Below are 12,447 nucleotides of genomic sequence, written 5' to 3'. Positions count from 1 at the left end.
TTCTTTTCTCACCTGCCGTGTCACATACCTCTTCATTTATAATGAATACAATACCACTTTAGGCACTAATGTATATTCTATACTTAATAACACAGACATAATTGAAGTATTTTGTAGGAAGAGGAAAATTGGTTGAATTAATGGTAATTTGTGATGATTATGTTATATACTGGCTAGCTTTGTAATTATTAGGTTTCATTGAGCAGCAGATACTTTGGGTCAACAGCAATATTTCATTCAACATGGATCAAATGCAGCATTCAAAGCTAATGAAAAGTGGTTTCCTTGGGAACGGTTGCCGAGTAACTACTAAGAACTTTAAAAAATCCATAAATTCAAACCTATTAAATTTCTTCCTCTTTATAGTCTACTTTTATTTTTATTGTTGAAGAGTCCTGTTAGTCAGACCTAGATCCAGTGGATATTAAGAAACATTTGGCTGCTCTGCATGTAGTTAAGGCTGTGGCACCTCACAGTATCTCAGCTTAATTTTTTAAATTTGTTTGTTTTTGTGTTCCAGGATAACTGGCAAGGCAAATGTTATTGCCCATCATTAACTGCCCATAAAATAGGTATCTAGCTGAGCTATTTCAGATGCTATTTAAGAATCAATCACATAAGTTGGTCTGGAATCATAAATGGGCCTGACCACATAAGGATGGGAGATTTCCTTCCTTGACATTCGTGAGCCAGATAACCTTATGTAACAATCCAGCAGCTGTGTTGCTATCAATACCAATATCTAGATTTTTTAAAATTCCAGATTATTGATTTTATTTTCTGTCATATGAGATTTGAATTGTTTAAGTATAACAATAACAATTTGGGCAGCGTGGTAGTGTAGTGGATTGTATAATGCTATTTCAGCATCAATGACCTGGGTTCAGTCCCACTGCTGTCTGTAAGGAGTTTCTCCACATGACCACATGGGCTTCCTCCCACATTCCAAAGACCCATGGGTTAGCAGGTTAATTGGTCAAATGGGTGTAATTAGGGGGCATAGGCTCGCTGGACCGGAAGAGACATGTTACCATGCTGAATCTCTAAATAAGATAACTGAAAATAATAACCCTAAAAACGTGCCTTAGTATATCATGTTCAAAAAGCAGGAATAATTCAACCAAATAGCTCCCATTGGTCTCTCCTTCAGGATGTGCCAAAATGGCGATGTTGAAATCAACAATCCCACCAAATTATAATTACAGATCATCATGTATTCATCTGCAATCTAATTGGACTCTCCCAGAATCTTATGACAGCTAGCTATGGTCCAAATATGGACAAAGCTATTCCCGAAGGGGAGATGAGAGATTGCTGCATTGGAATGGCAAGGCACCAAATGACTTCAACATCAGATCACAGGGAATTAGAGCAACACTCTCCAGTGGCTGGTTATACCCAGCTCAGAGTAAGTTTACTTGAAACCTATTATTTAGCTAAGATAGACTGGTAAATGACACTTAAAGGATTGACGGTGGATATGCAATGGCAAGCATTTAAAGGTTGCATGGATGAACTACAACAATTGTTCATCCCAGTTTGGCAAAAGAATAAATCAAGGAAGGTAGTGCACCCGTGGCTGACAAGAGAAATTAGGGATAGTATCAATTCCAAAGAAGAAGCATACAAATTAGCCAGAGAAAGTGGCTCACCTGAGGACTGGGAGAAATTCAGAGTTCAGCAGAGGAGGACAAAGGGCTTAATTAGGAAGGGGAAAAAAGATAATGAGAGAAAACTGGCAGGGAACATAAAAACGGACTGTAAAAGCTTTTATAGATATGTAAAAAGGAAAAGACTGGTAAAGACAAATGTAGGTCCCCTACAGACAGAAACAGGTGAATTGATTATGGGGAGCAAGGACATGGTAGACCAATTGAATAATTATTTTGGTTCTGTCTTCACTAAGGAGGACATAAATAATCTTCCAGAAATAGTAAGGGACAGAGGGTCCAGTGAGATGGAGGAACTGAGGGAAATACATGTTAGTAGGGAAGTGGTGTTAGGTAAATTGAAGGGATTGAAGGCAGATAAATCCCCAGGGCCAGATGGTCTGCATCCTAGAGTGCTTAAGGAAGTAGCCCAAGAAATAGTGGATGCATTAGTGATAATTTTTCAAAACTCGTTAGATTCTGGACTAGTTCCTGAGGATTGGAGGGTGGCTAATGTAACCCCACTTTTTAAAAAAGGAGGGAGAGAGAAACCGGGGAATTATAGACCGGTTAGCCCAACGTCGGTGGTGGGGAAACTGCTGGAGTCAGTTATCAAGGATGTGATAACAGCACATTTGGAAAGCGGTGAAATGATCGGACAAAGTCAGCATGGATTTGTGAAAGGAAAATCATGTCTGACGAATCTCATAGAATTTTTTGAGGATGTAACTAGTAGAGTGGATAGGGGAGAACCAGTGGATGTGGTATATTTGGATTTTCAAAAGGCTTTTGACAAGGTCCCACACAGGAGATTAGTGTGCAAACTTAAAGCACACGGTATTGGGGGTAAGGTATTGGTGTGGGTGGAGAATTGGTTAGCAGACAGGAAGCAAAGAGTGGGAATAAACGGGACCTTTTCTGAATGGCAGGCGGTGATTAGTGGGGTACCGCAAGGCTCAGTGCTGGGACCCCAGTTGTTTACAATATATATTAATGACTTGGATGAGGGAATTAAATGCAGCATCTCCAAGTTCGCGAATGACACGAAGCTGGGTGGCAGTGTTAGCAGTGAGGAGGATGCTAAGAGGATGCAGGGTGACTTGGATAGGTTGGGTGAGTGGGCAAATTCATGGCAGATGCAATTTAATGTGGATAAATGTGAAGTTATCCACTTTGGTGGCAAAAATAGGAAAACAGATTATTATCTGAATGGTGGCCGATTAGGAAAAGGGGAGGTGCAACGAGACCTGGGTGTCATTATACACCAGCCATTGAAAGTGGGCATGCAGGTACAGCAGGCGGTGAAAAAGGCGAATGGTATGCTGGCATTTATAGCGAGAGGATTCGAGTACAGGAGCAGGGAGGTACTACTGCAGTTGTACAAGGCCTTGGTGAGACCACACCTGGAGTATTGTGTGCAGTTTTGGTCCCCTAATCTGAGGAAAGACATCTTTGCCATAGAGGGAGTACAAAGAAGGTTCACCAGATTGATTCCTGGGATGGCAGGACTTTCATATGAAGAAAGACTGGATGAACTGGGCTTGTACTCGTTAGAATTTAGAAGATTGAGGGGGGATCTGATTGAAACGTATAAGATCCTAAAGGGATTGGACAGGCTAGATGCAGGAAGATTGTTCCCGATGTTGGGGAAGTCCAGAACGAGGGGTCACAGTTTGAGGATAGAGGGGAAGCCTTTTAGGACCGAGATTAGGAAAAACTTCTTCACACAGAGAGTGGTGAATCTGTGGAATTCTCTGCCACAGGAAACAGTTGAGGCCAGTTCATTGGCTATATTTAAGAGGGAGTTAGATATGGCCCTTGTGGCTACGGGGGTCAGGGGGTATGGAGGGAAGGCTGGGGCGGGGTTCTGAGTTGGATGATCAGCCATGATCATCATAAATGGCAGTGCAGGCTCGAAGGGCCGAATGGCCTACCCCTGCACCTATTTTCTATGTTTCTATTTCAGCCACAGGCCATCACCACAGAATCTCTTCAGGACTGTAACCTTTACCCACTATTTTTTTTAGCTGTGCCACCAATGACCTATATTGTGTGATTAGATCTGAGGGGAATGTTCCCTTATGGCTTGTCAAAGTTCAGTTTCACTTGGAACTCCTGAGATAATGAAGTAGCATTAATATTCACAGTGTATATGGGCCAATAAATCACTACTGCTCTACCGGCAGCACGTGGGAGCCTATCAGCAACTCTATTAACATTCAATGGCACAACTGTTGTGGATTCCAAATTACTGATGGCCTGGGGTCAACCCCAATCTTAAATGGGTAAAAAACAGTGAATGCAAGAATTTAGAGCCTGGATTATCTGTGACAAGTGGCTACCTCCTGACTCATTTTCAGAATCAGGTTTAATATTAACCGGCAGATGTTGTGAAATTTGTTGCTTTACAGCAGCAGTACAATACAGTACATAGTAATGAAAACTATAAAGTGCAGTAAGAAGTAAAGATAAAAAAAACCAAGTAGTGCAAAAAGAGAGGGAAAAAATTACTGAAGTGTTCATGGATTCATTGTCCATTCAGAAATCTGATAGTGGAGGGGAAGAAGCTGTTCCTGAATCTAAAAGTACAATGCAGGAGTGTGATAAAAAACTTACTTAGAAAAATTGGTGTAACAACCCAAGTTAGTTGGTATTCCATCTTGAGCATCGACTCCCTCCTCTACTGATAAACCAAAGCTAAAGAGTAACACATCTACAAAATGCATTTTAGCAGCAACTCAACTACTAATTTTTAACAGCAGCTCATAACCCTTTACCATCCAGAGGACAAGGCCAACAGCTGCATAGGAATGCCACCATGTGCACGTTCCACTACAAGTCTCACAGTTTTTTGATTTGGAAATACATTCCTTCATCATCTCTGGTGTAAACACTGACGGTCTCTACCCAACTGAACTGAGGGAATACCTTCATTACATGGACTCTGGAGATTCAAGAAAATGGTTCGCATAATCTAAGATGGCTTTAAATTTTGGTCTTGCCAGTAATGCCTGGACCCAGTGGACAAATTAAAAAAAAAACATCAAATCATATGACAAGATCCATGTTCAATACTCTATTTGATAAGGGGTGAAAATAAGCTGCATCAACTATACACACAAAATGCTGGAGGAACTCAGCAGGCGAGGCAGCATCTGTGGAAAAAAGCAGTCAACGTTTTGGGCCGAAACATGGACTGTACGTTTTTCCATAGATGCTGCCTGGCCTTCTGAGTTCCTCCAGCATTTTGTGTTGCTTGGATTTCCAGCATTTGCAGATTTTCTCTTCTTTGTAGCAGCTCTATATACCTTGTATTGATCTGATTTAAAGTACTGTTAATAGTTCCAATCAGTATATAACAGTAAAGACATCTTCTAACAAATCTTCAGTTCTTACGCCCAAACAAATTGCATTGTTTGATATGAAATAAATAGATTAAAATCAAACACATATGATCATGTGCCACAGAGAATACTGCCCAGCTTTCTATCTCTTTAAGTTGGAAATTGTGACAGGTTGATTTGTGAAGGCCCTCTCCACCTCATTTTCCTACATGTACTAACACCAAGTGGTTTAACATCCAGGGATGGAAGAAAAGGGAATTGTTTTCTGTGACTGTAGAAAATTTCAGAAAGGACTAACATAAGAATTAAGTTTAGATTAAGAATATACAGAAAGTTCGTATTAGCACAACGGTAACACAGAATTTTTATTCAAAGTAGTATGATAAAACTGATTCTTAATGAATTATCAAAAGCAATTTGACTGCAATTACATATTCTAGTCACAGAATCACAAAGTCTTATAGCATGGAAATAGTCCTTGGGAACCTTATTAAACTTTGTATTAATTTGAAAGACTTGGTCTCTGATTTTAAAGAAATAGGTATGGAACTTTTAGTACAAAATAAGTTCGAGACCTTAATTACCTCCAAACAGAATGATGGTTAATACATCACCATGAATGTCTCAAGGACTACATTTTTATATGCCACAATTATATGGAAAGAGAAATTTAATAGATGCAGTGCATTAGGAACTTTGGTAGATTTGCCTAATGCTGGAAAAACATCATACCCCTGAAAAGATCTATGTTTACCTGAAGAATTCCAATGACCTTTTTGGCCATGAATGGACCAAGTTGAGCAGCCTGAGACAATGTAACTCCACTGTAGTCAGCAAGAATGACAATTCCATTCACTTGATTCTCTTCTGCCTGAACAAGCTTCTCCAACGTTATATAAATGGCACGAATGTTTTCTGTGATGGGATAATCAGAAATTTTCCACCTTCCTAGAACATCAGAACACAAGTTTTTAGTGATAATTTAGATCACATTAACACAGTTTCCCATATACACAAGATATTCTGCTGTTGCTGGAACCCTTGAGCAACATGCACAAATTGCTGGAGGAATTCAGCAAGTTAGGTAGCATCTATGGACGAGAGTTAACAGTCAATGTTTCTGGCAGAGACTCTTCACCAGAGTTGGAAAAATCAAGCCTAGTCAAGTGAAGTTTATTGTCATGTAACTACATACATGTATATAAGGTATATAACCATATAATGTATATAGAAACAAGACATTTCTCTGAACCAGGGTGTAAAGCACAGTAGCACACATAACACAAGATAACTTATGAAAGCAAGGATAAACTCTACAGATGCATCACACATATATAACAAACTTGAGTATTAATATTAAACTTTGTAAGATATGGAACAGATTAACCAGTGACACTTCGAATACGATGCAGCCAAAAGTTCAGAAGCCTAATGGCCTGGGGGAAGAAAATGTTTCTCATTCTCATTTTTATGCATCATCGTCTCCTGCCTGAAAAGAAGGGGAAAGAATCCAGAATAAGAAGGTGGGTGAAGCGGAAGGAGTACAGGCTGGCTGGTGATAGATGAAACTACTTGAGGGGAAAGGTGGACGAGTGAGGAAGGGGGGGATGAAGTAAGAAGCTGGGAAGTGTTCGGTGGAAGAGGTAGGAGGCTGAAGAAGAAATCTAATAGGAGAGGATAGTGGACCATGGGAGAAAGGGAAGGAGGAGCACCAGAGGGAGGTGATGGGCAGGTGACGAGAAGGGCTGAAAGAGGAACCAGAATGAGAAATGCAAAACAAAAGAAGGGGAGGGGGTAGAAATGACCAGAAGTTGATGCTTACACTATTGGATTGGAGGCTACTTAGGCAGAATATGAGGTATTGCTCCTCCAACCTGAGTATGGCCTCATTGTGGCAGTAGAGGAGACTATGGACAGACATGTCAGAAAAGGAATGGGAAGCTGAACTGAAATGGGTGGCCATCAGGCAAGCCCACCTTTTGAGGTGTTTGGAACAAAAGTGCTTGATGAAACAGTTCCCCAATCTACAATGGGTCTCACCGATGCAGAAGAGACCGCACCAGAAGTACAGGATACAATAAACGGCCCTGACAGACTCGCAGGTGAAGTGTCGCCTCTGCTGGAAGGACTGAATAAAGGCGAGGGAGATGATGCAGGAGCAGGCTTAGCACTTGCCATGCTTTCAGGGTTAAGTGCCAGGAGGGAGATCAGCAGGGAGGGCTGAGTGGATAAGAAGGTTACCGAGAGAGTAATCTCTATGGAAATCCCTATGGGAGGTGGGGGAAGAGAAAAATTTGCTTAGTAGTAAGAACCCATTGTAGATGGCAAAAGTTATTGAGAATGACGTGATGGATATGGAGGTCTGTGGGGTGGTGACAAGGACAAGGTGAACCCTATCCCTGTTATGGTGACAGGAGATGGGATGAGGGCAGGTGATAATTTTCATCTCATTAACACACTTAAATGGAGGAAGTGCAAGTCAGAACAGCATTGATGGTGGTGGAAGGGAAACCATGTTCGTTGAAAAAGGAGGACTCCTCAGATACTCAAGAATGGAAAGCTCATGTGAGAACAGATGCCACGGAGTTTGGGGAACTTAGAAAAGGGAATTGCATTTTTAAGTTCAAGTTTATTGTCATCTGGCTGTACATGCTGTACAGACAACCAAAAAGAACAATGTTCCTCTGGACCCATACGACATATGTCACACACAGCACATAAACCAAAATGTTATACTATCAATAAGTTAATGAAATATAATTCAAAAGGTATATAGTAAAGAGCAACACAAGTAAACAGTAAACAGTAGAGAAAACAGCTCGCTGTCCCAGTGACAAGACCTTGGTGATGACAGGGTATTCATTAGTCTCACAGCCCAAGGGAAGAAGCAGTCTGGCAGTCCTAGTCCTGATTTTTATAAGTGATAGGGTGGAAAGATCAAGATAAATTCAAGAGTCAGTAGGTTTTTAAAATATAAGTAGATTGCCTGTCTCCGAAGAGGGATTCAGAAAGATCGCAAAAGGGGAGAAAGGTGTCAAAGATGGGTCAAGTAAATTTGAAGGCAGAGTGGAAGTTGGAGGCAAACTTGATGGAACTGACAACCTATGGTTTATAAGCACATAATTTCAGAAACACAAGTTCATAAACAATTTTTCCATTGTTCATGTGAAAACATAAAATGGGAAAAAAAACTTTCCAAATCTGGAATTACTAGCTATATGAGATGAATTGCAATTATTTAGTATATTCATATTTGTATTAATATTTCAGGTAATTGAAAAAAATCAGGTATACAGATGTTTTTTTTTGAGACCAAGTCTTTCGCTGTTCACTGGACACCTAAAAGCAGAAAATTTGGCCAAATTATCAGCTGTTAAAATATGTTATAGAATTTCTGAGAAGATCTTAAGATATATAGTGTGGAATATGTGTAGCCAATCTACAGTACAGACAAAAAAAACTTTATTTTTTCACACTAAGTTGATTTGTGCATAAATACCCAAAAGCCCGGTGGACCAAATAGCCTGACGGATGGTAAAAAGAGCAAAGATAGCATGCAGTCTGATTGTCAGGAGGGGAAAGTTGATGATAGGACAAAATTGCAGCCAGCAGGGTAAGTCTCAGTGTATTAGGGACACAGAATCAAAAACAATAGCAAATACAGTACTCAAAGTGTTATGTCCCACTATACGGAGTGTAAGAAATAAGGTGGATGATCTTGTTGCACTATTACAAATTGTCAGGTATGACATTGTGGCCATCACTGAGTCATGGCTGTAGTTGGGTGCTGAATAACCAAGGTTGCACGTTTTATTGGAGGTATAGGAAGGCAGGCAGAGGAAGTGACATGGCTCTGCTGGTAAAGAACAGCATCAAATTGGTAGAAAGATGTGACATAGGATCGGAAGATGTTGAAACCTCATGGGTTGAGTTAAGAAACTGCAAGGGTAAAAGCACCCTGATGGCAATTATATACAGACCTCTCACCAGTAGCTGGGATGTGGACCACAGATTACAATGGGAAATAGAAAAGGTGTGTCAAAAGAGCAATGTTATAATCGTCATGGGAGATTTTAACATGCAGGTCCATTGGGAAAAGGTTGGTAATGGATCTCAAGTGAGTGAGTTTGTTGAATGCCTACCAGATGGATTTTTAGAACAGTTTGTTGTTGAGCCTACTAGGGGATCAGCTATACTGGATTGGTGTTATGTAATGAACCAGAGGTGATCAGGGAGCTTAAAGTAAAAAAAAAAACCCTGAAGAGACAGTGATCACAATATGATTGAGTTCAACTTGAAATTTGATAGGAGAAAGTAAAGTCTGATGTAGCAGTATTTCAGTGGACTAAAGGAAGTTATGGTGGTATGAGGGAGGAGTTCGCCAAAGTAAATTGAAAGGAAATACTGGCAAGGATAACAGCAGAGCAGCAATGGTGTGAGTTTCTAGGACAAATGAGGAAGGTACAGGATAGACGTATTCCAAAAATGAAGAGATGCTCAAATGGCTAAATAGTACAACCTTGGTTGACAAGGGAAGTCAAAGCTAATTGTAAAAGCAAAAGAGAGGGCATACAACAAAGCAAAAATTAGTAGGAGGATAGAGGATTGGGAAGCTATTAAAAACCTACAAAGAACAACTAGAAGAATCATTAGGAGGGAAAAGATGAAATATGAAAGCAAGCTAGCAAACATTATCAAAGTGGATAGTAAAATCTTTTTCAAGTATGTAAAAAATAGAGATGAGAGTGGATATAGGACCGGTAGAAAATGAGAGCAGAGAAATAATAATGGAGGACGAGGAGATGGCAGATGAACTAAATGAGTATTTTCTATCAGTCTTCACTGTGGAAGGCACTAGCAGTGTGCCAGATGTTGTAATATGAGAAGGAAGAGAAGTGAGTGCAGTTACTATTACAAGGAAGAGGTACTCAAAAATCTGAAAGACCTAAGAGTACATAAGTCACCCGAACCAGATGAACTGTACCCGATGGTTCTAAAAGAGGTAGCGATAGAGATGATATAGGCATTAGTAATGATCTTTCAAAAATCATGGTACTCTGATATGGTGCCAGAGGACTGGAAAATTACAAATGCCATTCCACTCTTTAAGAAAAGAGGAAGGCAGCAGAAAGGAAATTATTGACCAGTTAGCCTGATCTCAGTGGTTGGGAAGATGTTAGAATCAATTGCTAAGGACGAGGCGATGGAGTACTTGGCGACACAGGTCAAGATAGGACAAAGTCAGCATTGTTTCATTAAGGAAAAATCTTGCCTGATGAATCTGGTGGAATTCTTTGAGGAGATTACAAGTAGGATTGATAAAGGGGATGCAGTGGATGTTTTATATTTGGACTTTCAGAAGGCCTTCGACAAGCTGCCACACATGAGGCTGCTTACCAATTTAAGAGCCCATGATATTACAGGAAAGTTACTGGCATGGTTACAGCATTGGCCGATTGGTAGGAAGCAGCAAATGGGAATAAAACGATCCCTTTCTGGTTGGCTGCCAGTGACTAGTGGTGTTCTGCAAAGGTCAGTGTTGGGACCATTTCTTTTTATGCTGTATATCAATGATTCAGATGATGGAATATATGGCTTTGTCGCCACATTTGCAAATAATATGAAGATTGGTGGAGGGGCAGCTAGTGTTGAGGAAATGGGTAGGCTGCTGAAGGGCGTCCATTTAAAACAGAAATGCAGAGTAATTTCTTTAGACAGAAGATGGTGAATTTGTAAAATTTGTTACTGCAGGCAGCTGTGGAGGCCAGGCTGTTAGGTGTATTTAAGGGACAGATTAATAGGTTCTTGATTGGACACGGCATCAAACGTTATGGGGAGAAGGCTGGGACGAAGGAGGGGAAAAAAGCATCAGTCATGATTGAATGGTGGAGGAGACTCGATGAGCCAAATAGCCTAATTCTTCTCCTATGTCTTGTGGTCTGCCTATTCGATATATTCTTTTATTATAATTTAGCAACAGTGTATCATTAAAAATGATAAACAGAAATTGAAAAAATACTATGCTGAAGAAAGGATAGAAATGGAATGGTATAATTTTCAGCAAATAACAGAGAAATAAACATTTCTACAGCAAAAAACAAATAGTTTCTATTTGTAAACAACAGGAATTCTGCAGATGCTGGAAATTCAAGCAACACACATCAAAGTTGCTGGTGAACGCAGCAGGCCAGGTAGCAACTTTGATGTGTGTTGCTAGTTTCTATTTGTTTTAGTTTTAGGAAAAAAATCTTCATTTAGGTGATGGCTTCAATTAGTTATTTTAATCTGGCATGTTTACGGGAGAACTCTCTTAATTATTCCACAAGTGACTGTGGGGATTAATAAATGAGAAATCTTTCTCCTCAGCACGGATGTCTATAATTTGAGGACAGAGGTTTAAAGTAATTGATATGAGTTATAGATGACATTATAGAGATCTAAAGTAGTGTGCCATGGAAGAAGACACTTCAACCATGTCCATATCTACCATCAAGTACCAAAATCCGGTTGTCCAGTGCCATCCGTGGCCTTCTGTGCCGTGGTGTTTTAAGTGCTCATCTGAAAAATTTTTAAATGTTATCAGAATAATTACCTTCATCAAGCTCTCAGGCACTGTTTTTCAGATCTGAACAACCCTTGGGGTTGGAAAATATGCTCCAGAAAATCAGTTTAGTGACCTCGTATTTCATACATTAAGCCTCTGCCCTCTGGCTATATATATATCTATACTAGAGAAACATCTCCCACTGCACCTTATCTATCGTTGTCATACTTTTGTGCAGCTCAACATGTGTTGATAAATACCACACTATAAGTCAAGTCAACCTGCAAACTAAACAGTACATAGCGTACTGGCAGTAATCATGGTAAAGTTCTCCTCTGGATAAACTTCTGTTTCTAAGTGGAGAGTAAACAGAAAAGTTCATTTCAGTGAGTTGTCTCTAGATTGGGACTCCAAAATTGCAAATACTTAAGTGCTGTTTTGAACAAAGATATAAGGATAATTAAGATCAATGTAGATCTGGCAATTTAAACTCATCAGTGGGGGAAAAACTGAAAAGAATGATCAGAGTCTGAATTAGAAGTTATTTACATTATGATTTAATTAGAGAGAATCTGCATGAATCTGTTAAAATCTAATTCTGTCTTAATTTGGTACAGGTTTTGTCAATGTAGTAGAGAAGATTGCTGAGGGAAATGTGGTCGATCTAATATATATAGACTCTCAAAAGGTTTTAGATAGAGTGCCATATATTTAGCTTGTCACGACAATTGAAAACCACAGAAATAAAAGGTGGGTTTTGAGGCGTGGTTTGGTAATGTGGTAAAAAATTGGATACATGACATAAACAGTGGACATTTCTCCAGGCATGAAAAAATTCCTACAAATTGGACAAGTAGATTTCTAATTTCACTTACGATCATTTTGTAAGTTCACATATTTAATATATTTT

At 39.7% G+C, this 12,447-nt stretch overlaps 1 protein-coding gene across 3 annotated transcripts in view; it reads right to left on the bottom strand.

The window, feature by feature from the left end:
* The window catches only part of ttpal (tocopherol (alpha) transfer protein-like), a 28,882-nt gene that overhangs the window by 10,117 nt on the left and 6,318 nt on the right, over positions 1–12,447 (bottom strand). For all 3 annotated transcript variants that reach the window (XM_063041421.1, XM_063041423.1, XM_063041422.1), the window contains exon 3: positions 5,748–5,941. In XM_063041421.1, coding sequence (XP_062897491.1) covers positions 5,748–5,941 — 194 coding nt within the window. The remainder of the gene's footprint in view (positions 1–5,747; positions 5,942–12,447) is intronic.

The sequence above is a fragment of the Mobula hypostoma genome, chromosome 2 (genome assembly GCF_963921235.1).
Source record: "Mobula hypostoma chromosome 2, sMobHyp1.1, whole genome shotgun sequence".
Classification (NCBI taxonomy): Eukaryota; Metazoa; Chordata; class Chondrichthyes; order Myliobatiformes; family Myliobatidae; genus Mobula; species Mobula hypostoma.
The sequence above is the reverse complement of the archived record's forward strand: the minus strand, read 5'-3'. Positions and strand labels throughout refer to the sequence as shown.